The following is a 26398-nucleotide window of genomic DNA, read 5'->3' as shown; positions in this document are numbered from 1 at the left end:
AAATTAAATTGAAATTTCTTGAATTGGACTTAGCGACCTGTGGTGTACCTCACCTTGGCCCAACTGTAGCTGGAATAGGCTCCAGCAACACAATAACTCTGAAATAGATGAAGCAAGTTTGGAAAATAGATGTTACAGTTTCTGAATATTTTCTGATAAATACCACTACTTGTCTTAAGCATGAAATGTGTGTTGAAGTCATTATGCACATGCATCATTTCTATTTGTCCCTCTATTTCCTTTCGTGTCCCACTTTTGTAATGTAACAGTTTAACCCTTAGTAGTATGCGGGCCTTTAAAGGCATTTTTTTTACAATTTACTACAATTTGCTGATCATTTACCTTTAAAACAGTTTTTGTTCCTGTCCATCTAAAGAAATCACAGCCTCTTTTTTTCAATGGTCATTTCTCTTTATGTTATACAAAAAAAAATAAATCCAAAATAAATCTAAAACTGATCAAAAAAAACCAACTTCCGTCCAGTAAATGCCATTTTTTACCGCAAAAATTTAGGTAAGACGGTTTTCATTTTATAACAAATATCAAAAGTTAAAGTTCACAACTGTTGACCGGTAAAAGGCAACATCGTTTTAGGTAAATACAGAAATGGAGCAACAGAGGAACTCAGAGCAACTTAAGAAAACCTCAAAACATTAAAGAAACGTTTTCACAGAAAAACATATATTCCTGTTTTTTTATTTTTATCGATAACCAATTCAAGATGTGCAGATGCGTAATAGAGAGCAATGATGGATGAGGATGTATCTGTTTTGGATCTTTCCACACAATGTTGTGGGTAATCCAACATAAATTCTTTAGTGCAGCATATCTGTGTATCCCAATAGAGAATCTAAGAACTGGGATGACAGTTCAACACAAGAAGGAGTCTTTCTTTGAGTCTGGAGTTTATTTAATAGTTATGTTAGCCAATCAGATGACCGACAGAGCTTTGAAGTTCAGGCCCAGAGAATGGCCTCACTATGGCAAGAGGACAGAGAATAAGAATATAATCTGGCTCTATAACTTCAGAAAAGTATTTCAAGAAATGAGCAAGACTGAGTTTTCAACAACTCAATTACAATGCACTAATCATGCTCAGAAAGCTTTTCTGAATGTGGTAAATTAGTAACCAACACACCCAAAGTGTAGAGAGGTTTGTTGCTGTCTTTTTCGATTCTTAACTATGGGGATCAAAAGTGTCTTCTTTCTTTTAATCTAAACGTAAACACCGGGCATTGGAAACGCGTGTAAGACTGTTTTAAAACTAAGTTCTTGAGCTCTCATTGAGCTCATGGTGTTCACATTGGACAAGCAGGTACGGGCTTCTTTTCCTTTTTCTACTGTTTGCTAGTGCATTTCCACCACATTTGGAAAAGGTTTGAGGTGAAATGTCAAAGCTTGCAAATCTTGTCAGTCTTGCACCAGGCTTTTTCTTTTTACAGCTCTGTTCCAAAACATGAAAGACTTGGTGTCATCATTCTGGCCTGATGGACAGCAATTGCTAATTTCTCTTCCATGAACAACGTTCAAACGGTTGGCATTTCCGTGAATTAGAAGGGACGCCATCCACACATCACTAAAAAAATCAGAGTCCCTGATTGGTCAAAGTACAACCTGGTTGATCTTGCAGTGCACGTTCAGTGCCTTTTGTTTTGAACACAGACCTGTTGTAGAAACTTCCATAGCTATTCGTGATTGTGAGAGTTTTTAACATGGTAACTGTAAGGCCTTGACGTAGATTTTTTTCATCAAAAGTGGTTGCTTGAACGCGTGTTGCAGAACGTAGCTTCAGAGTGCTTTCACACTGAGCTGTTTGGTCCACACCAGGCTGGCCCTTGGTAATCCCCTTTTCTGGATAATCCCTTTCATTTGGTGGGTGTGGGTAAGAAAAGCATATCTAAACTCTGGTGTGGCCCATATATGTGAACACACCTGAAGATGAAACTCTTGCAGCAAAATAAAAAATAGAGATGAACCAACTAGACCAAATGGGTCTGCAAACTCTAGCGTTCACACACACGTTACGCAAGTTTCTACACATGTTTCTATGACTGTTTTAAGGCTCTAAGTATAAAACGCATGGCCATTGAAAACCTGTTGAAAGGTAAACCAGGTCAACCTTTCATAAATCAGAAAAGTTGGATTTGAAAGTGATGAATGGATGGCATCCCCCTTTAATACACAAAAGTGCCAACCGTTTGAAAATTGATAATGGAGGAGAAATTCATGATTGGGGTTTGTGCCACAATTATATGACAGTTTTTTTATATAGAATCAAAACAAGGCTGTGAAGGAAAAAGCCTGGAACAAGACTCGAACTATTTTGACATTTCGCACCAAGCCTCTTCCAACTGTAGGTAGCAGACATCTGCTAGTATTACGTTGAGACGGTCTAATGTGAACGCCATGGGCTAAACTCATTCAAGATTGAGCATTTAGCGCATCACATACCTGATGTGAACATAGCGTAACACATAACTATTGGACACCAGCAGCAAAACCTTGAAGACCAAGGCCGAATCCGAATTCTTTCCCTACCCCGCTGGCTCCTTCCTATCCCTCCAATTATAGGGGCATTTGGAGGGAGAAGGGTGTCCAAACTAGTTTTTGTTTTTAAATGGGAAACCCATTTAAGGAGAAACGCATTCCTTTATGTGGAAGTAATGATATTTTGCTATAGCACATCTTTTTAAAGTTATAAAACTTTTATGCATTTTTTCAATGAGAATTTCTTAAACGTGCTTAAATTTGTTTGTTAGGGGGTTGCATTTTGATACGTTGGGTCAACATTAAATTTGTAAAAAGGGAAGAAGGTGGTGACTTGTGTGTGACAATAGAAGACTTAAGTGACCAATCAGAATTCAGCTTTCTTTTAACCATCACCATCTTTCCTACTTTAACCACCATTTGATCTTTACAACAAACCAAAAAAAAAAAAATTAAAGTTTTAATCAGATAAAAGAACTTGTGAGCTCAGAAGGAGGAAGGTCACAAGAAAAAAACAATATTTCATGAAATGAAATAATTATGCTTATTTCAATCATTTTTACATTCTTGCTTCTTGGAGACATTGTTCTTCCCTTTTTAACTTTGACCTATCTTGATAATCCAAAATGGTCCCTGAGGTCTAAAAAACACCAGTTACCCGGAAAGTTAGAACTTGCTTTTCTCAGAACGGCCTTCTTTTGAGGCTAATGTCACGTCAAAGAGCAGAACACAAGTCATCCTTCATCCGTCAGTGGTGCTAATGAAGCCCAGATGTTCCATGCAGGCCCGGCCACTTTTCCTTTGTTGTCACTGCAATACAGTACCCAGAATCCTACTGTTTGTTGTGGCTGTCCTGGTTATGGCTGAGTACTCGATACATAATGAAAAAGAAAGTGTGGATGTGTTCAAACATGATGGATCTTTGACTTTATCACGGTTAGTCATGCTTTGTTATTCAAGCCCCTAATCTGTATGTTTGTGCCAAATATGCATGCAAATGTCTCTTTGTGGGGGAATGGACAATTGAAAGTTTAATTTTTTCACTTTGATACAAATTAAAGAGGGCTGGAGAGTCACAGAGTCACTATTTGGATGTTTTAAGGCTCCAATTCTGCAATAAGTCAATTCCCTATATGGCCCCATTCTATTATTTAAAGATGATATCCAGTTTCATTTATTTATCCAAAAAATACACAAACATATGAAACAATGCAATTATATTGTGATTTGAGTGAAAGGACCACCACTTTGTTCCATGTGGTTCCAGCAGTTCTGTACACTTCCTGTCCGGGTCGGGTAACCAATGCAAACCCAGCAGCTGGCGAGGAAGGTGGTCTACTTTCTTCCGTCTCAGGTACAGATACCCACACACATTCATTGCAGAAAGCTTGCACTTAGATCGATCCCATCTTTCACCAAAGACTTTAACATCAAACTAAGTAATCTCAGATCCACTTGAGCACAAACAGATGGAGACACACCCGTACCGTCACACTTCCCAGGAGCGAGATAAGCCGCAGCATGTCACGATCAAACTAGAAGTAAATGCTGCTCTAAAATAAAAACAACTGTATGTTTATAGGATGCTGGGATGTTTTCGGCTAAGGAGGGAAACCAAGCCCACTAACAAACACTGCCAGCGCTCACGAAAGCTGACGTCAGGATGATGAACAACACAGAAGGCAGAAAACCACACAAACTTTGCCAAAAGTATTTTTTAAAATAATGTTTTTCCATAACCAAAAATAGACTTTAAGCTCCAGTGGCAGATCTTTGAAAAAAATTAACTTTACGTATGACAAATGGCTGTCTTACCCTGATAATCTTGCTGCCTTTGCTGGCCATGTGATAAAAGACTGGCTTAGTGGTAGAGCGTCTACCTTGAGATAAAAAGTTTAGGGGTTATTAAGAAGTAAATACAGGGATCAGTGAAGTTTTTTTTAGAGTTTAATAATCTGCAAATTACAATGACAACAATGCAAGTAAGAAACTAAACTTAAAAGAACAGCGAAGTTAAATATCTCAAATCAATTTGGGAGCAAATGGCATCAACCACATCTGTGCTGCAAACACCAAGAAAGTGCTGGATCCCAGAGGCAACAAGAGAAAAAAAAACATCAAATGAGAAAAACAACAACAAAACACTTCCAACTGTTTGAAGATGCACAACTTGAATTGGTTTAACAATTACAAAGATTCAGGAGTGTTAATCACACAGATATGGGTTCATTCATTCATCCTCTGCAGTTAATTCCCTATTGGGGTCTCGGGGCTGCTGGAGCCTATCCCGGCCTCTTGTGGGCGAAGGGAGGGTACACCCTGGACAGGTTGCCAGTCTGTAGCAGGGTAACACAGATATTAGTACAACTCCAAAACTGCTGCACAAAGACAGCTCAGACCAACCTCTAAAAAAAGTATAGAAGCGAAGAATCCAACCAAACACTGAAAAGTTGATTAAGGAATTTTTTTTTCCGTAAAGAAAACCTTTATTACTTTACTACTATACTACTCAACTCAGTTACTACTTTATCCCCAACTAAATGTAATTTTATATTTTTATTGCAGTATTTTTAACTTTACCTTTACTTGCCATTTGAAAATTACTTTAAAAAAGAGGCAATAGATAAGTGACTTCAGTGTGTAATTGTGTTTATGTTTCACTGATCAAAACCGTTCTCTATAGATTGACTGAAAGCATGTGTTTATACAGTGTGTCAGTTGAAATTCTTTGATCAAAAACAGAATTAGAAAAAATATTGCAGAAGATTTAAATGCAGGAATAAAAACTAAAAAAACTGGCTAGAATATAGGATAAATTAGGCACACTGTCCTGTCATTCAGAGCCATATTGTTTTCTTTTTAAAATATTTTTGTCAGTTAAATTACACCAGGCTTAGATTCAGATTGGTTCCCCAAAATCAGCCAGACATAATTAAATAATACAAAAATATCTTTAAAGCTACTTTTTTTTCATAGAAAAATATTGAACAGATCTCTTAAACAATTTAGGATCAGATTAAATATTTCAAATTAGAAGTGTCCTCTTTTGTTGTCAACATTTAATCTACATTTGGAGTCATTTGAAATAATTTGCAAAAGTTGATTCATAGTTTTGGCTTAGTTTCCTTCTTCTAGAGGGCAAACAAATGTCCCCCTGCCCCTAGCTAAGCTGCAAAATTCCACCTTAAAAACCCTGCTATAAAGAGCCAGGAGATCATGTTTCATACATGCACAGTTTAGGCCCACAGGGATTTTTTTTGGGCCAGCGTACCGCCTCTCCATTCACAAAGAGAATGGTTTCAATCATGACCCTATTACTTTCTCCGGTTTTCACAAGAGTTGGCAAATATTGATTGAAATATTTATTGATAAGAATTTAGAAAAAAAATCTCGATTTATAAGAATTGCAAAAAATGTCAAGAATAAGTAGTTTTGATCTTATTTCTCTGTTTCAGGTCATTTAAAGATTTTCCAAATGTGATGGTTGTAAGTTAGACAACAAACAACTTCTGATGTTGTTCACATGGTTTGAAGATCTAAATAATAATATAAATAATCCTAAAACACAGTCCAGATCTGTTTTTCTAAGATCCCAGAAGGCAAGAAAGGAAAAGATGACGCATGCTGATATGGTCAGAGTGGCTAAAATGGGCCTCTCACAGAAAGAAATTCTTTCAGAGTTCACTAACTTTTAATGCAGTATACATCAGCATTCAAAACAATTAAGAAAATGATATTAAAGGCATTTAAGGTTTTCATTTAAATGTGTATGATACACTTGGGGCAATCATCTCTTTGCATCTGTTGAAAGTTTGTTTTGTCGTCGTCCTCCTCAAAATATTTAAAGGGTTTAGATGGATAAAAGTTAAAAAACGAAAAATAAATTATGAAAGCAGTTACGATATAACTATATATAAATAAAATACACACAATAAGTTTTCTTATTAGACAGTTGTTTTTTCAGCCAGTCTGTAAAAATGTCAGATTAAGAATTTCAAAATAAGAAATAAAGAAAAAAAGAAAGAAAAGAAAACAGGGCGTTCCCAGACCACCGAAAAAGGGAGGCACGCCGGGCTTTTCTGAAATAAGACCAAACAATCTTGGCTCCAACAATAAGCGCAGAGTGGACGCGGGGTTTTCAAGTTAAAAGCATCAAATTCAAGTATAGCCAGAGGAATTACAACAGCTCTGAAGAAGCGAGCGTCTGCTCAGCTGGAACATCTGGCCGACCTGTGATGCTCTAAAAATGTTCAACTGCGTCTCCAACAGCGCCGTGAGTAAGAAAGCACAAACAAAAAATACTAAGTTATTTTCAGAAAGTAATTTCTTTTAAAATCGAGTTCAGAGAAAAACGGTCAAAGCAGGTAGAAGTTTTTGGCACAACTCTGAATTTACAGATGATCCCTCTATTGTTTTGAAGTCTCATTTTTGCTCCAAAATACATTTTATGATGCAGAATTTGGTCAGAACGTTATTTTTTTGTCATATATTTAACAATAAGGATCTATTTTAAAAACAAACGTCAAATTTTAACAAGAGACCATTTGATGCTTATGAAGCTACTCTCCAAAAATCTGCAAATTATTATGCTACTTAATAGTTAAATAATGCCTATTTGTTATTTTATTTAGCTTTTAAGTTTGAGTTTGGCAAGTTTGTTGGTGAAGCGAACCATGAAGGGAAAAAGCTCAAGTTTGCTTTGAGGGAGAAAAAAAAACTAAAAAAAAAGTCACCCCTGTCTTACGCCTTGGGCCTATTAAACGCACGTGCCCTAATTAGTACAATCAGAGAATGCTACTCACGTGTGCGCGTGCATGCTTTTTACTTCAGGTTGCCAAACAGAATGCCTCTCTTTACGGTGTTAAAGTCAAATATCAAACTGAAACACTTCTGACATACTTAAACACAGATTTTGTTTCACAGTGGTAATAATTGTCATTAAAATGATGATTTATTCTTTTCTAAAGAACGTTTATCGATGTGGTTGTCATGGAAATGGGAGGGGGTGGGGGGTGGTAAATGGGAACTATCTGCTGACTTTATTCATTCGCGTGTAAAGCTGCGGACCTCACACCATGGCGGAAGAACTGGCGGAGGCCGTTTTCACCAATACGCAGGATGGGGACCATTTTTACGACACAGTAGGTGTTTTCAGCGTCAAAGGAAAGCTTTTCTTAAGTTTAATTGAAGTTCTCAAGTTTCGAACAACTAAACTAAAGTCACTTGACTGTCATCTGTATTCAGTATAATTTTAAACTACTATTTAAAGACTCTGCTAATTTAGACAGGTTTAGATTTTCTCTACAATATAAAAATATAATTTAGTTACAGTAGTTACTTCTCTCCTGACTTTTTGCCAATTTACCAAAAAAAAAAAAGCCTGGTTTTATGAACCGTTTTTATGACTTTCACAGCCTGATTGGTTCAATAAAAAGGGTTTCCTTCGTGATTGAAGCAATTAAAAAAAAAGATCTTCATGTTTCCACCCTACAATTGTAAAAGTAGCAGTTTTTCATAAAGGCAATTTAAGTTCTAACTTTGTATCCCTATATAAATTTTCTTTAAAAAAAAAAAAAGTCGTCAGAAAACTCAAAATGTCATGGAATTTGAACCAGTCCTCTGGTGAAACCTAATCCAATATTTTTTTAAAGCATTCTGAGATTTCTAAAGCCCTTTTGAACAACTTTGGAATATTGTAATAAACATGCATGCTAAATAAAAGGTTTATATGCATTCCCTGCCTAATTCAGCTAATTTCAATATTAATTAGCACAACTGAATAGTTGGCACAATTTCTTTGCCAAAGTTTTTACAAAAATACTTTGAGTTTCTCAAAATTTAATACAAATTTGAGTTGAATCTCAGATGTATAAATCTTTGCCAAATGAAAATAAATAAATAAATAAGACTAGATTTAATCTCAAATAGCATTTTATTTGACAATACTTTGATATTTCACAGGGCTCCTCTGGGTCTGATGACATTTTTGAGGACGACTCCTACTCTCCATCCTCCCTCTCCTCATCCTCATTGTCTTCTGTTCCCATGGTGGGCTCGTTGCAGGGTAAAACTCTGTGCACCTCCTGCGGCCAGGAAATTGTGGACAGATACCTCCTTAAGGTCTGACAGACTGTCAAAGTTTAACATGAGCTAGAACATTAACAAAGAGGCAAACCTCAAGAGTAGCTTTTGCACTACTTCTTCTTAAGTCGTAAATAACCTGCAGCTACAGTTAGTCGGTGCTGAAAATGAAGGTCATGTTTTTAAAGCCATGTAATCCCCCCCCCCCCCCCCCCCCCTTTTCTTACAGGTAAATGACCTGTGCTGGCACGTGCGCTGCCTGTCATGCAGTGTCTGCAACACTTCACTGGGACGACATGTCAGCTGTTACGTGAAAGATAGTCAGGTTTTCTGCAAACTCGATTATTTTAGGTATGTCAACTCAACTCATGTTCAAAATGTTACACAAAAAAAAAAAAAAAAAAAAAATCACTTTATTATAATATATTAAAATTGGGAATGTATAAAGTTCTGGAGTTTTAACAGCTTTAAAATCTGATCCCATATCAACTTGATGCTGGTAATAATGCTCATTTGTTTACTTTTTACTTTGTTAAAAAATACCCAAAAAAAGCAAACATGTCATTTGATTAGAATTTATAGCTTTAAATACATTGTATGTAAAATGTTTAACTCCACATTTTACATCACACAAGTACAATTGCTAAATTTAATAATTCATACTTTGTAACTTTAATACATTTCTGAACAAATGCGGGCGACTTTTTTCACTATATAAATTAACCTGCAAAATTTTGAATTAAACAGTAATCTCAATGTCTTGTTAAACTCTGTAGAAATATAAGAGTGAATGTGGCTTTTATTTTCAAATGCAACAATTCATTTAGGTTACCTGTGATCCTTGTTAGGAGTGGGCTTCACATGCTATCTTCAAATGATATGGTCAAACTATCAGATTCTTAAAGCAGAAGAAACTGCATACAGTTCTCAAATGTCAGCCTTAAGCCAGTCCTTTACAAACTCCTTTTGTTTTCTTCAGGAGGTACGGTACTCGCTGCGCTCGGTGTGGTCGTAATATCCACTCTACTGACTGGGTGCGTCGGGCAAAAGGCAGCACCTTCCATCTAGCGTGTTTCTCCTGTGCCTCATGCAAGCGCCAGCTCTCCACTGGAGAGGAGTGTGGACTGTTTGAGAACAGGGTCTTCTGTCGGCCTCACTACGACGTCGCCATGGAGAATCTAAAGCGATCCAAGGAAAATGGTGAGTTTCTGCCTGAAACTTTTACTTTTTTTTTTTTATATACCTTTGAAACCTCAAACCATATATACCACAAAACCTTTATGGTATTAATCATGATGAACCAGTTCTTAAGGTTTTAAAAGAGGTTTCTTTGAATGGAGTAGATTTATTTATTTTCCTCGCTGCAGGACGACAAAAAAAGCAGGACAATGCTGGTCTTGATGTACATTTGATTTCACTTGAGCACAGGAGTGCAGTCAGTTTAAACTGGACCAGAGACTGGAGGAGATCCAATAATTAGAGCATGCAAAGAGCAAGTTTGCAGATAAAACAGATTAACAAAGCAAAATTGGACAAAACAAATCTGCCAAAGAAATCTCATTCATTTCCATATAGTAATATCTTAGCTCATTTTAATGAATAACTCACAAATATTGTTCAATATCGGTTCATCATGATCAGTTTGGGTAAGCTGTACAGAATTATTCATTGTTACTTGTCTATGTAAGTTGGAACTCAACAGATAATGCATTCTTTGCTATACCAGTATGGAAACCCTTCCTCTTCATATTCAATTTACTTCCCAGGAAATGAAATCACCTGAGACCTTTTTTCAGTTGTCAGAAATGTGATCAACATCACCTGACAGTGCTTGAAAACAATAAAAGTAACAAGTATACTAGCTAACAGATTCTGTAAATTCACCTTTTCCATTATGAGGTTTACTTCACCATCCAGGCAAACAATTAAAACCACATTTTAGCATAACTTAGAAATGTCATCTATTTTATGATGGATTGGGTCTTAAGACACCAACTTAAACCATCTAAAAAAAAGCGGCTGCACCCGCTAAACAAATCCAAACTTAACTAGAAATCTTCATATAAACCCAACAAATAAACAAAACTGTAGTCCGTGCAGCTTGCTGAGGTGGATCTGTGCAAAATCTGCTGCTTTATAATTCCTAACAGAGTTCAATCTTTTTCACAAAACAAGTGCTTGAGTTTTAAATACATTTCTGTTATTGTTCTAATAAAAGACTAATCTTTTTGGTTGGCAATAAAAACAAATGCATCTTAACATTTGAAATCCAGTAACTTACATTCTTGTGACGAGGCGTTCTTTGCCAGCCTGGCCTGCTTCCATGGCAAAACCATTTGGTGTGCCGAGTTTGATTCCAACTAAGAAACTGCTGCATCGATGCACCTGGTAATCTCAGCTGTCTCCAATAAATGCAATACCTTGTGAGGAGAGGGTTTGGCATGTGTGCTGATGGTAATACTCAAACCTTCAACAATCATGACTTTTAAAACATGGAATCACCAAAGTTACCATCTTATCCAGGTTTCAGTTATTTTATAACTTTTTGTTGTTGATCCAAACTGATCTGACAGATGATACCAGTAACAAAGTTCAGTGAAACAGCAGCCTGAAAACTGTTAACTTAGCATTTTAGTCTGGTGAGCATAAATCTGATCAGCTCCTGACTTGAAATGATGTGTGATGTTGTGGCAAGAGATTATTTATTTCTTCCTGCATAAGTTGTCTTCCTTTTTGTGCTAAAGATGAACACACTAATCAGATGCACAGCAGTTTGCACATGCCAAACGCAGCATGAAAAAAGTTTGGTTTGAGTCCCAATATTGTTTGCAAAGTTCAAACAAAAAAAAAATCAAGTCTGGAATCACTTTAAGCTTAACATAAATGCCACATAGAAAGTCTCTGAAATCCTTTTGTTTCTCTACTGATGTTCAGTTTGAGCATGTATAGGTTTTGATGACCATTTTTATATCCTGACATGGAGGAAACAAGACTTGAGATCTTTTCTTTTTTTTAATATAACCTTCCCATGTCCAATCATTTTTGTTAGAAAAAGTCTAAATTTAGAATAATGTCATACTAATGAGGTTTATGGACACAGTTTCTGAAAACAGAATCATTGTAAACATTTATCTATGTAAAAATAATCTTTCGTGGTTGAACAATGTATCTAAAGTGAGCATTAAGTCCATTAGTGCATCATTGTAAAATATAAAGAATAAATGTTTGCATTGTTGCCCGGACTTTGTTTACAGAAAAACTTGAACAATTTGTATTTTTAGGCAATGGATCACATAAAAGGGGTGGCAGACATTTTACTATGTTTATATTTTTACTACTGTTCTTTCAGAGCAACCACAACCAGAGGATCGGAGCGCAAACAAAGAGTCCAGTACTGTGGGACGGCCTGCTAAGAGGGCTAGAACTAGCTTCACTGTGGATCAGCTGCAGGTATTGCAAATGTTCATTCATGCATAAAATCTATTAACTATAAACTCTTGCTTAAGTATATCTAAATTACTTTCACTTGCTGTTTAATTGTCAATTTGTCTAAAGTACTTTGTTTCCTGTTAATGTTTATCTTTTGCATTTTTCACTAGAACAGATCTTAGAGTAAGGATTGGCAACATTTGTCCAAACAAACACAATTGTGAAAGATTTGTCCACACTGGATATATTAGAGATCAGTCAGCTAACGTTAATCAGACTTCTGTAAACATGGAATCTAAAGACAGACGGGGGATTTTGGATTATTCTACAGCTGAAATGGTCTCTGTATTTTCTCTGTGTGCAGGTGATGCAAACCCAGTTTGCTAAAGATAACAACCCAGATGCCCAGACCCTGCAAAAGCTGGCTGAAAAGACTGGACTCAGCCGCAGGGTAATTCAGGTAAAGCAGCTGCTGGGGTTGGAACTTTGTTAACAATTGATTTCAATTTTTTGTGTTCCAAAATGAACTATACCAGATTAAAACTTGGTTCTACAACCAAAGGTCTAAATTGATAGATGGATGGATATTTCTATAGCTTTCTAATTTCTGTTGAAAACTAAATGTATTTATCTCATAACTACTGACCAAAGAAAACAAACAAACTGTTAAACTTTCTTTAATAAACTAACTGAATGCTGTTTTTGTCTGGGGGAAAGAACAAAGAAGAATTCCTGCAAAGGAAAATATGAGACTGATGATAGTGATTATTTCTATTTTTTTTAACCCAGCTCTATTTACAGGTACACATGTTCATTAGGTGTTTGCACTCAAATCTAGGGTGGTCTCCATAGTGATACTACACCCATGCAAAACAAATAAAAAGCTACAACTTTGAGTTGGCCTCTCATTAAAATTACATTTAAATTTCTTGTGTTTGTTAGTACCAGAAAGTTTCTTGATGTGATTTTGAATAAGTTACAAACCATTTGATTTAAAATAGTTAAGAAATTCCTCATGATGCTTCTTTGTGCACAAACCAGAGGAAATAACACATTGGATATGTCATATGATCTCCTCTTACTCAGGTCTGGTTTCAAAATTGTCGTGCTCGTCAGAAGAAGCACATCAACCCAAATCTCGCCTCTTCAGGCATGATGACATCATTTGGTTCAGGCCAGCTGACTCCACCCTTGATGGACAATCTGCAATATACAACTTATATTAATCCTGACCCACCTCTCCTTACTACTCTCACTTATATGGATGGTAAGAATGCCAAACCCTCACTGAAACACAGAAAGTAAATCACTGAAAAATAGAACACTCATCTGACTGACTTTAAACATAGTTAACTACAGACATGGATAGAAAAAAGTCAGCCTTTTTAAAAAAAAAAAAAAAAAAGTAATTCAATATTCAAAATTGTAATAAAAATACTTTTTCGTCTGGTCATAATCGAAGGTTTTGTCGGATAACTCTTAAGTGTTTTTTCTCCAGAGGTAAAAAGGAATTCATCTTTTCCCTTCTGTTTCAGTCCAAACTCCTGACTCCCTGTTGCTCCAGCCTCTTCTGTCTCACCCATTGACACAACTGCCAGTCAGTCACACCTGAGTTTCAGACCACCTGCTGAGAAGTGAAGCTAATCGGTCCAAAGGACGAATGAAGATAGGGGGGCAGATAAAAGCACCACTGGTTTGAAAAACTTGGGGTTTGCATGAGTTGATTCATAAATGCCTTAAAAAAATGATTGCACTGAATTGTCTCTACTTCCTAATGTGTGCACATACTTGAAATAATAAAGGGGTTGAATCACTAGATTATTATTCTTAAAGGGATTCAAAGGTAAGTATATGTCAAAGGTGTATTTCTTTTTTGAAAAATAAACTTCTGTTAATGTGTCATGAATTTATGTACTTAATTTATTCTGAGAATTTGCTCAGATGAGGCACTTTGTTAGAAACTAGAATGAAATTAAAAAAAAAACTGCTTTGCTTTTGTTTTCAGAAAATGTTATTGGAATTTTCTTAAGCAAGGGGAAAAATGTCCTCAATAGCTAAAGATTAGTTTTCATTTAAGCATTGGTTGAAACAAATGAACTGCAAAAATTATTTGTGCAGTAAATGTACTCTTTGTGTTATCTTGGTGTAAAAACATGCACAGTAAGCTTGGCAACAAATATTGGCTGCCTTACTTTTTTTTTTTATTCTGTCACACCTTACATTTAGAATAGAAACATTTTCTGTTTAAATGATAAAAAAGGAAAAGCAATGAAGTGATGAAATGTATTTCAATTGACTATAATTGTGGTATTTCACCTGGGACAATGTGCGAAGTGAAAAAAAAGATATCATTTATGTTTGATTTAAAACTGGACAGCATGAGTTTTCTTTCACTTTTTTTTTTTTTTGAACTCTGACTTAAGTACAAACTAAAGCAAAAAAAAAAAAAAAAGCATGCAGAGATTTGTAATAGAAATGCATTTTTGTTTGGACCAAAGTAATGAATTTGTGGTAATGTTCTTTGTTTGATTTGTGTGTTCACAAAACCTAAAGTCACTTCATCTTATTTATTGAACTATACTGCTGTGGAAGCTTAAGTAACATTGGTTACTATTCAGGAAGACCCCTGGTGAATAAATGAAGCATTATTTTAAAACAATATCCAGTTTTCTGTTTTTCTTTTTAACCCCTTCATGCTGTATGGGGGGGGGGGGATGTTTTATCACAAAGAAGCGTTCTGGATTAGACATGATTTCTCAGCATGTTATAAAGGTTCTGTAACAGTTAATATCTTGGTGCTTATTGTACATTGTATATTTATAATGTACATTGTACATTACAAATGTTTAAAGCTTATACATGCAATTAGCCAACTTAAAAAAAATCTTCCATAAAATTGTCAAGTCTTGAAACCCTCTAATAGATTTATAAACCCTCCGTATTTCTTTTATCTTAACCAGACAAGGAAAGCGTAATACGGACATGTATTTTTGTTAACAGGAAAGACAACACTTGTAGACTAGACTGCCTTATGTTCATTGGAAAAAAATTAAGTTATTACTTTGATAATTCTAATTGTTACTAATACATCCTGGCATAGATGCATCTGAGAGCTGCTGAGAAATTATGGGTTAACAAATGGAACAGAGTATAATGAGAAATATTAAAAAAATCTTGTCGAACAAGAAATTACAGTGTCCCTACTTAAAGTACACTTTAGGAGTATGGATATTTTTTAAGAGTGTTATAAAATTGGCTCAATTCAGTAATAAATCCAAAAATTTAGGAGAAATCTTAATTACTCTGCATTTATGTATATATAATATTGTTTGAAAAGGTAATGACAGTACTTATTTTCTAGGTTTTTTCATCAACAAAAATAAGATAGGTAATTATATGTTTGAAATTTATGACAATAGTAATATACTATTTATTAATTGTCCCACCTTGATCTAGAGCTTAAAAGGAAATGGCTAAATCATGAAAAGGGTGAAGTACAGATTCAGGGGAGTTTTTGCAAAAACTATAGAGGTTATTAATATTTGAAACGTGGCAATGCACATATTTTTTAGATACTTAATATGTAAGTTTTGTGTGCATTTCTTTGACTTTATTATTAATGCCAATTTTTTAGGGTAATTATCAAACTTTATTACAATTAATATTACAAAGGACATTGTTCCAGAAAATTACACCTCCAGACATGTTGTTTCTTTTTTTTTTTTTTGTTATGCTTATGCTTATTATTGCATGTATTTTATTTAAGATAACAATTCCATAAATCATCTTAAAGGGTCTATTTTAATTGTAACTTGAGACTGAAACACATTTTATGATGATTCAGTCAGATTTAACGCTTTCGTTAATTACGTCATTGTACCCTTATTTTGAAAGCGTTGTGTCCCGGAAGAAGCTCTGCGCTTGCGACATGCGCATTTGAGAGGAAGAAGTCTAACATCTTTAAGCAACAAGAGAAAATTGTAAACACCGGGCAGCTGCGTGCCTTTCTATCAGTTTGGGATGGACATATAAGGTAAAACTATTCTCAAGCATTTTCTCTTCTTTTGTTGCGTAGCTTTTTTCTGTAGTTCGTTCGTGTAGTTTAATGCTATCATCAGAACAGACATTAGCATTATGTGCAGTGTATGTATGTTTCCTTAGCCGATGTATTATAGGCTTAGGTGGCTTGATGGGCGACGATGTCTCGATTAGTTAAACGAATCTATAACAAATGTATTATTAAATGTTCTGTGCCAACTCTGATGCTCCTATACTACTGATAGGACTTACTTACATACTGATATAGTAGGTAAACTTCCTTCCGCAGTAGTGTTACTGCTACTAGTAGTAGCACCAACGAGCATAAAGTGAAATAATCGTCCCCCCTTGATTTATTTCCCTGCAGTTAACTGGCTACTCTTTGACTACATGAAATATTTCCACCCTAACCACAAATATTTTTGGAGAAAAATCTTGAAAACCCTAAAGAATATTGGGCTAAATAGAAAACCCATCTTGCGATGCTAACAGTACTGCTAGCTTGAATGCTAAGCTCCATGCTTGTCAGCAGGGAAAGCAAAGCCAAGGACAAAAGAACGCAAAATTAACTGACACAGGCAGAAATAGTCAAATAAGTTATAGGTGACTGTCTTGCCAAAAGTTAATAAAGAAAACAAAAGCGCTGTGCTTAGTTAGTGTTCTCCAGATCATGATGAAGCCTGTCCTGCGAGGCTTTGGTCGCAGCCTTGGTTTATATTTTATGCAGTGGTCGTTTCCCCATCAAAGCTGTGAACTTCCCTTCATTCATCTCGGCAGCACCACAGTCTGTGTTAACTCCAGATTGCGTTCAGACTTAGGTAGGATTTTTGAAATGCCATCCATACTTTAGACCTTTTTCTTTTGTTGTTGTTGCCAAGCCCAGACTAAAGATTTCAACCTCAGCTACTATGAACATTATAATTAATAGTAAGGACAATCCACCCACGCTTAAAATAAGTGTTTCTTATAAAATCTTCAGTGTTAATATTGTATATTACAATGAATTGATCACGTTTTTGAATGCTGGAACAAGATGCTGAGTAACGATGATCTTATCAACACAAAGTCCAATAAATTCTGTGGCTAGTTTGTTTTTTATTATCTTGACTATCTACTTAAAGACGAGGAGACATTACAATGAGAAGGCAGCTGCACGTAAATTTATATTGTGCCTGTTGGCATGTTTACACCGTAGGGCCTTTAATTCAAATACGTGAATACACTTTGCAAGGTTCACATGGACAGAAGAAATTAATTATAATTTAGTTTTTTTTATCTTTACAGATTAACTTGAAGGTGTTGGACCAAAAGTTTTTCTTCTATCCATGGACGCAAAACCAATGCGCAGGTAGATGTGCCATTACTGTTCTAAGGACAGCTATACAGCATGTTGAATGGTGAACTTTGTGATGTGGGGAAAAATAGAAATAAAACTTTACACAGCTATGATTTTTCATAAACTTTATATTTGAAAAATAATAATTTCTTTTGTTTAAAGTGAAGCAAGTTCTTCATTTTGGAAGATAAAACAAATCATAGTAGTTTATCTAAAAAGCTGCTAATCTTATTCAGCCCACTTTGTCATAAAGGGAGACATGAATATTTTTGTTTTTCAACACTAAATTTGGACTCGATTAATAATAAAATTGTAATGTCATGTCATTTTTTTAATTAAAAAAAAAGTTTAAGTTTGCCTTTTTACATTTTAAAATTTCTTTCCTGGATGTTTTCAAAGTTATGGGGGAAAACAGGTTGATGTATTTGCCTAAACATCTTGGATCTGTTGTTTTAAACGTCTTTATCACTATTATAACTATGTAATGTGATGGTAATGTGTCATTTCCCCTTCATGGCTTCTTTGGTTTGCTCCGTACTGTCTGGTAAATATAGACTTTGTTCAGGAGTTTGACCGTCAGCTCTGCCCTTTTAGTAGCACAGCTGAGGTGGAGTCCATCTGCCAGACTTAGCTTAAGTGACATTACATCACACAATTCCTAATTATACACACCGTCATTAAAGTGCTACCGAAAAACGGAACTGCTTTGTAAAGATTTAGTTAAAATGGAAAAACTTGTAAAGGTCTTGCAGAAAAATGCCTGTGGGAGTTGTGAGCCTCCCTAGGGTGACAGCTGTTTAAGTGGACATGAGCGGGTGCCAGGAAGTCTTGGCTGGTTCCCGTGTCAACAGCTTTAAAAAGGTGGTAGTGATACACTGGGAGGAGTGACTTGTGTGGATACGGTTACACCTTATGCTACGTCTGAGGGGCACTGGCTCCAGTAGATTTCATTTTGTTCTCATCCTCAGGTTCTTAGAAAGAATCCAGGTTTATGTCATCACTGTAAAATGCAAAATATATTTTTTATCTTCATTTTTTTTTTAAATATTTGCTGAAAATTAAGTGTCCTTCTTTCTTAGCTTGTGTGATTGTGTAGTTTCTGCCAAAGGGTCCTTAGTTTCCAGATGTTTTCCTTGACATACGTAGGGTTTCTAGGACAGGACGGTGGTTGTTTATTTAGGTCAAAAGGTTTTATTAACATGTAAAAATAATAAGGGAAAAACAGGGTATGTGACAAAAAGTTAGACTTATTTTCTTATATGACCTTAACTTGAATGATGACCATAAAACATCTAATTTTGTTCCAAAAAAAGCTTTTTATCTAGATTGTTTGTGCAGAGGTTCAATGATTTCTTTTCAAGTTTCAGCCTATGGGTTAATGGGCCTTTAAATATTCATTTTATGCTTGCAGACTGATCAGCTGTTAAAAAAACCTCAAAAAGTGATTGAAGTGGGACCTAAACATTTCATTAAAAGTTGCCTTTTTGTGACACATACCACGTTCAAACCATGCATGTAGTTAATAATCGGCACGGTTTCTTCTCGTCAAGGGCCACTAGCGCACGTCAAGACACCACTGGAATGGACATCACCAGTCGCTGTACTCTGGGGGACCCCAACAAGCTCCCTGAAGGGGTCCCCCAGCCAGCACGCATGCCGTACGTCTCAGACAAACACCCGCGGCAGACTCTGGAAGTGATCAACCTGCTGAGGAAACACCGAGAACTCTGTGACGTGGTGCTGGTGGTGGGCGCCAAGAAGATTTATGCTCATCGTGTGATCCTGTCTGCCTGCAGCCCTTACTTCAGGTAGGAAAGAAGACTGTGGAGTCGCGCTGACCCTCCTTTAGATGAAACTTAAAGGCTTGTGCTTGAGTTTGTGTTTGACTGATGTTTTTAGGGCGATGTTTACTGGAGAGCTGGCAGAGAGCAGACAGACTGAAGTGGTGATCCGGGACATCGATGAGAGAGCCATGGAGCTGCTTATTGACTTTGCCTACACCTCTCAGGTAAGAGCTGTAAAAACGGCTCCAACCCTCATTTCAATGCAGGAACATGATGAAGCTAAAGGGGGAAAAATAGGATAATGCTTGTCGATATTTCTTCAATAAAACTTTTTGGACAAAATCCAAACCTGTATACAGTAGTTCCATTTGAGAAGTGACTTTAAAATGCTTTCAAATAAACCAAAAGACTTGCCACACATTTATCAAAACCAAGTAAATGTATAGTCATAGTTGGAGAAAAAATAGGGAACAGTCTCATTGTTTTGGCTTTATATCCTGGCTTTTTTTAAACTTTGACAAATTAGAAAATCTGATTAAGATTAACAACTAATCATTTATGCACATTTCTATATTTCAATAAATCTCCATGTACGGCTGCTCCTTTCCTGAAGAATCTGCAGACATTTTGATGATCATGCACCTAACAATCGTTTGTTCAGAGCAGAATAAGGTTCCCTCTTAAAATTGAAATAGATCTAGAAATCTAGAAATAGACATACACTGCATGAGTGATTTGTATTTTTTTCTTCATGCAGTCCTAAAACCTTTAAAAGGCGTCTCTTGTGTTCTCCCAGGTGATTGTAGAGGAGGGAAACGTCCAGACGCTGCTTCCCGCCGCCTGCCTTCTCCAGCTGGCTGAGATCCAGGAGGCCTGCTGTGAGTTCCTCAAAAGGCAGCTGGATCCATCCAACTGCCTGGGCATCAGGGCTTTCGCAGACACGCACTCCTGCAGGGAGCTGCTGCGCATCGCAGACAAGTTCACACAGCACAATTTTCAGGAGGTGAGAGCATTATTGTAGAGAGCCTCCTGTGAAGGCTGTATTAGAATTAATATTACTGATTGTCTTTTTGGAGCAATCCGTTAGTCTGTTCAGTTTCATCAGTTTAGTTCAGGGCGCTGTAACCTAAAGCTCTGTAGACTTATGTGGCTCTTTTACCCCTCTAGTGCAGCAGTTAAAGAAAAATATATAAAGTTTTTCATTTAAAATAGTAAAGATAACATACCACTCTGCGAGGTTCCTGACCACGGTGCCCATAATACTCCAACGATCCATCAAGCGGTACGTAGGGACGTAACAAAAAGCATTGACTGAGTACAGTTCATTGTTTTTACTGTTGCAGTTTTTTTAGCCGCAAAACGTATTTTCTATATCAGCTTCATAGAGCTGCAAATCAAAAGAGGAGGAAGAAGTAAAGTCTGTTTTGTTAAACCTGATTCTCTGGTGGAAGAGGAGAAACTTAAAGAAATTCTGCATTGCATTGTGATGCCGTAGGTAATGGAAAGTGAAGAGTTCATGCTGCTGCCTGCCAACCAGCTGATTGACATCATCTCCAGCGACGAGCTGAACGTGCGCAGCGAAGAGCAGGTCTTCAATGCTGTCATGGCCTGGGTCAAATACAGCATCCAGGAGCGCAGGCCTCAGCTGCCACAGGTTTGTTGAAGCCCATAGTGTTTCTGCTTATAAAGGGACACGGTTGGCTTCTGATGTGTGAGCGCCCTTTCACCTTTTGCATGCTCTGCAGGTCCTGCAGCATGTCCGTCTGCCGCTGCTCAGCCCCAAGTTTCTAGTTGGAACTGTGGGTTCAGACCCACTCATTAAAAGTGACGAGGAGTGCAGGTGGGTGGGGTTTTGTGGGATCTGCATCCAAGACTCCACTCAAGTTTCTGTAAATGATGTTTATTATGACAAATATTGAAGACGACACAAAAATGGACTCGACCGCTTTGTTTTCCTGCATTTTCTCAGAGATCTCGTAGACGAAGCCAAGAATTACTTGCTGCTGCCACAGGAGAGGCCGCTGATGCAGGGTCCCAGAACCCGGCCCAGGAAACCCATCCGATGTGGAGAGGTTCTTTTTGCAGGTTAGTACGGTGGCCCTGAAGTACAAACCACAAACAAATATAATAAAGATCACAACAACAATCAGAAAAACAAATGATTAAAAAACCCCACTAAACTTTAGAAAACCAAAGTCATTTCCAGACATCAAACTGAAATGGTCAAAAATGAAAGAAAATTAGAAACCGGAAATAGGGAATTTATCCGGGGACATCACTGATTGAAGGAGGATGTTTGAGTTTTGAAGAATAGGTGGCTTAAGGAAGGTTTGAAGAAATATCTTGTCAGCAGATATTGCCATGCTAAATAACCTCCAGTTGAAAAGGTGAACAAACGTCATGATCCAGTCACTGTCCCATGAAACCTACTGTTTTATGTTTCTTTTTTTCCGAAAAATTGCTTTTCATTTCCAAAACATTTCTCTTTTTTTTTTAAATTATGTTTTGGTTTCTGTAATTTTGTTGTGATAAAATGTAAATAGATTTTTTATTATTTTTTTTTTTCTGTTTTATTTTGTTGCTGTGATCTTTAATCTGGTTTAGAGTCGAGTGATTTGTTGATGTGTTTTGCCCTTCAAGGCCACCGTAGGTTGGAACAGAAAACCGTTTTTAGAAGAAGTCAGTCCATTAAACTTTTAGCTTTCTGCTATTTATTCTCATGCTATGTTCTCTGTACTCTTTGCTCTGCAGTCGGGGGCTGGTGCAGTGGAGATGCCATTTCCAGCGTGGAGCGCTACGACCCGCAGACTAACGAGTGGCGCATGGTGGCGTCCATGAGCAAACGGCGGTGTGGAGTTGGAGTTAGTGTCTTGGATGACTTACTTTACGCAGTGGGAGGTCACGACGGCTCGTCTTATCTCAACTCTGTGGAAAGGTTGTTACTTGAGTCCTGGCGGTTTTCTCTGATCAGTGCTTTTGACCGCTTTTCCTCTGTACATCATTAGTTACATTATTTGTCTCATTTTGTTTTTTATTTACTGCCAGATATGATCCAAAGACAAACCAGTGGAGCAGTGATGTGGCCCCTACCAGCACATGTCGCACCAGTGTGGGCGTCGCCGTGCTGGGTGGTTATCTGTATGCTGTGGGAGGACAGGATGGCGTGTCCTGCCTAAACATTGTTGAAAGGTAAATGACAGAACGCAGATAATCTTATTTCGTCTCATTTTGTTCTTGGATCTAATTAATCCAATAAATAGCAGCTTATTTTTCTGGACGCATTGGAATGGAGTGGAGCAAGTCTTTTTTAAACGGCCTTTTTCCTTCTGTTCCTGATTCACAACAATTTAAAAAGAGAAAACTGCAGAAATTAAATTTTTAGCAGAAAAATGCCAGAGGAACATGTTAAAAACGCCCAAAACACAATTATTTCTCCCATAATGGGTCTTTAACCTACATTTTAAAATGCATTTGTAAATGCACTTAATTACAGCCTCTTCACTTGTTTCTGATGCATTAGATCTTAACTGTGTTTCTCACTACACCTCATCCTGTAATATGAGCTAACACCATTATGCTGGCTGCTGTTTACTCCATCAACAAAATGCTGAGTCCTCATTTGCTGCAGAAAATAGATGTGGGGAATATTTCAGCGGGAATCCCAATTGTTGTTATTCACAGTTGATGTTGACCAGATGGGTGGAGGTGAGGCACATTGAAACTTTTGCAAAAAGTCTTCCAGACTGGGAACAATATTTAAAACAACTTTGAAGTGTCCTAAATGTTTAACCACAGATGTGTTTTTGGGGCAGTCACACGTTACCTGTGTGGTTTGTGTCTCCAGCATCCCGTGCTGCATGTTGCTGTCTTTTTCACCCGGAAGCTTCAAACATTTGTATTCAGAGTACAGTTCAGGATCCGTCAGTGGAGAATGTGAACGTCTGTTGACCTCCATCATATTCTGCTGATGCGAGAAGCTTTGTCTGTACTTTCTCACGGCTTTAGGTATGATCCAAAGGAGAACAAATGGACCCGAGTGGCCTCCATGAGCACCAGGAGACTGGGGGTTGCCGTTGCTGTCTTGGGAGGATTTCTTTATGCTGTTGGGGGGTCTGATGGGACATCTCCGTTAAATACAGGTGAAATACTTCCTTTCGTGTTTACGAATAGATGTATCTCTGAGGTGCAGCTACAGTTGAGCTAAAGATTTAAATTCTGGTTTGTCCTGGTTCTCAGTGGAGAGATACAACCCACAAGAGAACCGCTGGCACACCGTGTCTCCCATGGGAACCCGGAGGAAGCACCTCGGCTGTGCCGTCTACCAAGACATGATTTACTCCGTCGGTGGGAGAGACGACACCACGGAGCTGAGCAGCGCAGAGCGATACAACCCTCGGACAAACCAGTGGTCTCCTGTCGTTGCCATGACGTCCAGGCGGAGTGGGGTGAGTGTGCTTTCCGAACATGAAAGCCTGTTGTGGGAGGCAGACGTGTAATTGGCGCTTTGCGTAGGTGGGTTTGGCCGTGGTGAACGGGCAGCTGATGGCAGTCGGAGGCTTTGATGGGACGACGTATTTAAAAACCATAGAAGTCTACGACCCAGATGCCAACACATGGAGGTAATTGGGACTTTTTACAGTGGCACATGTAAAATAAACTGCTTTTCAAGCATTTTTGTAACCATTCTTAGATTTTTTTTTTCTAAGTTGGGATAGAATTAAACATGACCAAGATGGTAAACTTTGATTTCACTACCGTTTTCCAGGTTGTACGGAGGGATGAACTACCGCCGGTTAGGTGGAGGGGTTGGTGTCATCAAAATGACTCACTGTGAATCTCACATATGGTAACACCGCCGCCTCCTCCTCCCTCTGCTGGCACGTACACCTCTCATCATGTTGCAGCGGGACGCTTCCTTTCACCAACGCTCCGGCCTCCAAAAGAGACGACGGGATGCGGGCGGGAATGACAGAACGGTGGGGACGGTGGAGGTGGTGGCAAGGAAAAGAGCAAAACTGTTGGACTCAAGTTCATCCCCTCTCTCTACTCAAAGGTCATTAACTTTTCACCAAGTTTACAGTCCGGCACTACGCTTCCAGTTAAGAGAGAAAAACCTGTCCTGCAAGCTGGTTTTTCCAAGTATCTCTGCCTGGACGTTAATCTTTGAGGAGCAACACTTGGAGTTGGCTGTGACCGTTACTAGGGAAGACTGACCTTAACGTTTCAAAGCAGCACCCAGTTGCGTCTGCTGTTAAGGTTGATGTTTTTGCGGCCGATAAGACGAGTCACGTCTGATTGTACTGATTTCTGCCACCAAAGAAGGTCTCGCCGTTTGGTGGTGAACTGTCCTGCACGCCAGCTGGAGGAAACTGGCTCTGCGGCATCCCTCCAGAGGCTCCGAACTAGAGCGAAAAAAGATCAAGCCGAACTGCTGCAACAGCAAGGCAAACGGTTGCTTCATAGTTTTCCTTTGTGTTTGTGTGTAAACACTATAAACGTCTTCTTCTGTGATGATCAACGCAGTTTAACTTGAGGGTGAAATTAGTTTGGAAGGTTCTCTCAGAATTTATTGCACTACAGTTAAATGTGTATTTTTTAGATTTTATCCATTTTGTTTTGGTTAATTATCTTTTTAATGTGGGCGTTTTCACATCAATCGGTCAAGTTTGGAACCAGACATTTCAGATGCTCTTTGGAGGTATTTAAATAACCTGCAGGTCATCATGACTCAGCGCTTCATGTCGTCTCTGCAGGTTATCAGGGCTTAGACACAGAGATGAGCTAAGCATTATTTTTAATTAAAGGACCTAGCTTGAATGTCTGTATTAGTGATCATCTGTCACTTTTTAAGTTTGCTTGGGTTTAGCTGTTTCTGCGAGGATGTTTGTGCAGTGGAACGCTCACTTGAGTCTGTTTTGTATGAAAATCTCCTGTTTTTCTCTGGACGTTGACATGTTGTGCTGTCAGTTGATGGGGAAACGTGTGACTCTGCTCGGCCATCTGTGCACGCCTGCCTTTTCCCGTAGAGCTGTTTAAAACTCCACTCAGTTTATGACCGCTCGTTCTGGTACCACTTTTGGCAAGGGCAATCTATTTATGATCCAAAAAATTTATTATACCTTCTTTTTTTTCCTTCTTCATCCAAGTGAAAGAAATTCACTTAAAATGTTTAAAAACCAGGTTACTATGCTGTGATGGAAACTGAAGTACGCAGTATTCGGCACGCAAAAACGTTTCTTTTTAAAATTACATTTTGTTCAATCCCTCAACAGTTTAGTCCAGCATTTTCTTGTTTTTGTTTTGTACTTTAACCAAAACAGCAGTTCTGATCCTGAACTGAGTGGAATTTCTTTTGTAATCTCCTAACATTCTGTTCTGATTTTCGGTTGGTCCTAAGAAAGTGAAGAATATCCAGATGTCCTGTTGTTTAGCGTCTGGTCACTGATGTAAGCTTGTCATTTTGCTCATGAAATACAGAAAAATGCCCATCGTGAATCAAAGAGGACTTTGGCTCATTTTGTCCGATGGTAAAATTGAAACAGTGAAGGGATAACTGAAGATGTTTTGATAGTTCCCTCTACAGGAGTGGAATATTATGCCAAAGTATTCAGCATTTCCTTGCCTAACCTGCTTTTTCTCCAGACAGACACTCCAGGAATTTCAAAGGAACAATATCTTCATGTTGTTCTAATGTTTTTAGTAAAGTTTTAAATTGACTGTTACTTCCATTAAAATCTTTGCTTCACCCTCTTACACCAATGCAGATACAACTAAAGGGAAAAGGGATCAAACTACATGATTTATTTTTTCCAGTTTGTGAAACCGGATGTTCCGTCATTTATTTCATTGCCTGGTCAGATAATCGCCCCGCCAGCTGGGTATGTGTCTGACTCCATTATTTTTCTTTCTTCTATTTTGGTTCTGCTCACAAAATGGATCATCTGTTTTGTTCAGCAGCACGGAGTGACAGAAGGGAACTTTGATTTAGATGCAGATCAGCAGATCCCCCTTTTTTTTTTATTTCCAAAGTGCAGATGGGGAATTTAGTTCAGATGTCAGCAGGGAAGAAAGATGGATGTTCAGTCCAAGGCAGCAGACGACAACCGCAGATCCTTCTCTCCTCAGCAGAAGCCAGCAATGGATCTGTGCTTCGATTTCAATGGTTCAGCCTCCATTTGGTTTGCCATACATTATATTTGAACTTTTTCACAAAAGAGGGTGTGTGTGACAGAAAACACGCGGG

General features: G+C 37.7%; 2 protein-coding genes and 1 long non-coding RNA gene across 6 annotated transcripts; 2 read left to right on the top strand and 1 right to left on the bottom strand.

Moving 5' to 3' along the window:
* Positions 1–6593: 6593 nt before the first annotated feature.
* lhx8a (LIM homeobox 8a) lies at positions 6594–14656 on the top strand. 2 transcript variants are annotated; one of them, XM_078934124.1, is made up of 8 exons: positions 6594–6760; positions 8449–8607; positions 8798–8919; positions 9548–9768; positions 11918–12018; positions 12362–12457; positions 13084–13264; positions 13533–14656. In XM_078934124.1, exons 1-8 carry the CDS (start codon positions 6734–6736, stop codon positions 13607–13609), a joined length of 984 nt encoding a protein of 327 aa, XP_078790250.1. In that variant the 5' UTR covers positions 6594–6733; the 3' UTR covers positions 13610–14656. The 2 variants fall into 2 exon arrangements, with proteins under 2 accessions (XP_078790250.1, XP_023821299.1); XM_023965531.2 differs by lacking the exon at positions 6594–6760 and adding an exon at positions 7473–7628.
* On the bottom strand, positions 8401–10989 carry LOC105356215 (uncharacterized). The gene is made up of 3 exons (XR_910435.4): positions 10850–10989; positions 9401–9746; positions 8401–8570 (listed from the first exon to the last, which is right to left on the bottom strand). It is a non-coding gene; the product is annotated as an uncharacterized LOC105356215 (long non-coding RNA).
* A 1219-nt stretch (positions 14657–15875) lies between the features above and the next one.
* On the top strand, positions 15876–25655 carry klhl20 (kelch-like family member 20). Of its 3 annotated transcripts, none has more exons than XM_023965137.2 (14): positions 15876–16030; positions 17320–17383; positions 18922–19179; positions 19271–19379; positions 19952–20158; positions 20651–20809; positions 20901–20995; positions 21125–21240; positions 21907–22090; positions 22201–22344; positions 23161–23294; positions 23392–23600; positions 23668–23774; positions 23921–25655. In XM_023965137.2, the coding sequence occupies exons 2-14, from the start codon at positions 17361–17363 to the stop codon at positions 24003–24005; spliced, it is 1830 nt and encodes a 609-aa protein (XP_023820905.1). In that variant the 5' UTR covers positions 15876–16030; positions 17320–17360; the 3' UTR covers positions 24006–25655. The 3 variants fall into 3 exon arrangements, with proteins under 3 accessions (XP_023820905.1, XP_078791581.1, XP_078791580.1); XM_078935454.1 differs by having other exon boundaries at positions 15915–16030; positions 17302–17383; XM_078935455.1 differs by lacking the exon at positions 17320–17383 and having other exon boundaries at positions 15909–16030.
* The last annotated feature ends 743 nt before the right edge of the window (positions 25656–26398 follow it).

This window comes from Oryzias latipes, chromosome 17 (genome assembly GCF_053564925.1).
Source record: "Oryzias latipes strain Hd-rR chromosome 17, Olatipes_Hd-rR_3.1".
In the NCBI taxonomy this organism is placed as follows: Eukaryota; Metazoa; Chordata; class Actinopteri; order Beloniformes; family Adrianichthyidae; genus Oryzias; species Oryzias latipes.
This window is presented reverse-complemented; position numbering and strand designations above follow the sequence as displayed.

Bases quoted from the DNA above. Each gene is read 5' to 3' on its own strand.
- lhx8a (XM_023965531.2), top strand. From the start codon at position 7,563: ATGGCGGAAGAACTGGCGGAGGCCGTTTTCACCAATACGCAGGATGGG. The intron at 8,920-9,547 runs GTATGTCAACTC...TGTTTTCTTCAG, and splicing joins TGCAAACTCGATTATTTTAG to GAGGTACGGTACTCGCTGCG. The intron at 9,769-11,917 runs GTGAGTTTCTGC...CTGTTCTTTCAG, and splicing joins AAAGCGATCCAAGGAAAATG to AGCAACCACAACCAGAGGAT.
- klhl20 (XM_023965137.2), top strand. From the start codon at position 17,361: ATGGACGCAAAACCAATGCGCAG. The intron at 17,384-18,921 runs GTAGATGTGCCA...CTTCTCGTCAAG, and splicing joins GACGCAAAACCAATGCGCAG to GGCCACTAGCGCACGTCAAG. The intron at 21,241-21,906 runs GTTAGTACGGTG...TTTGCTCTGCAG, and splicing joins TGGAGAGGTTCTTTTTGCAG to TCGGGGGCTGGTGCAGTGGA.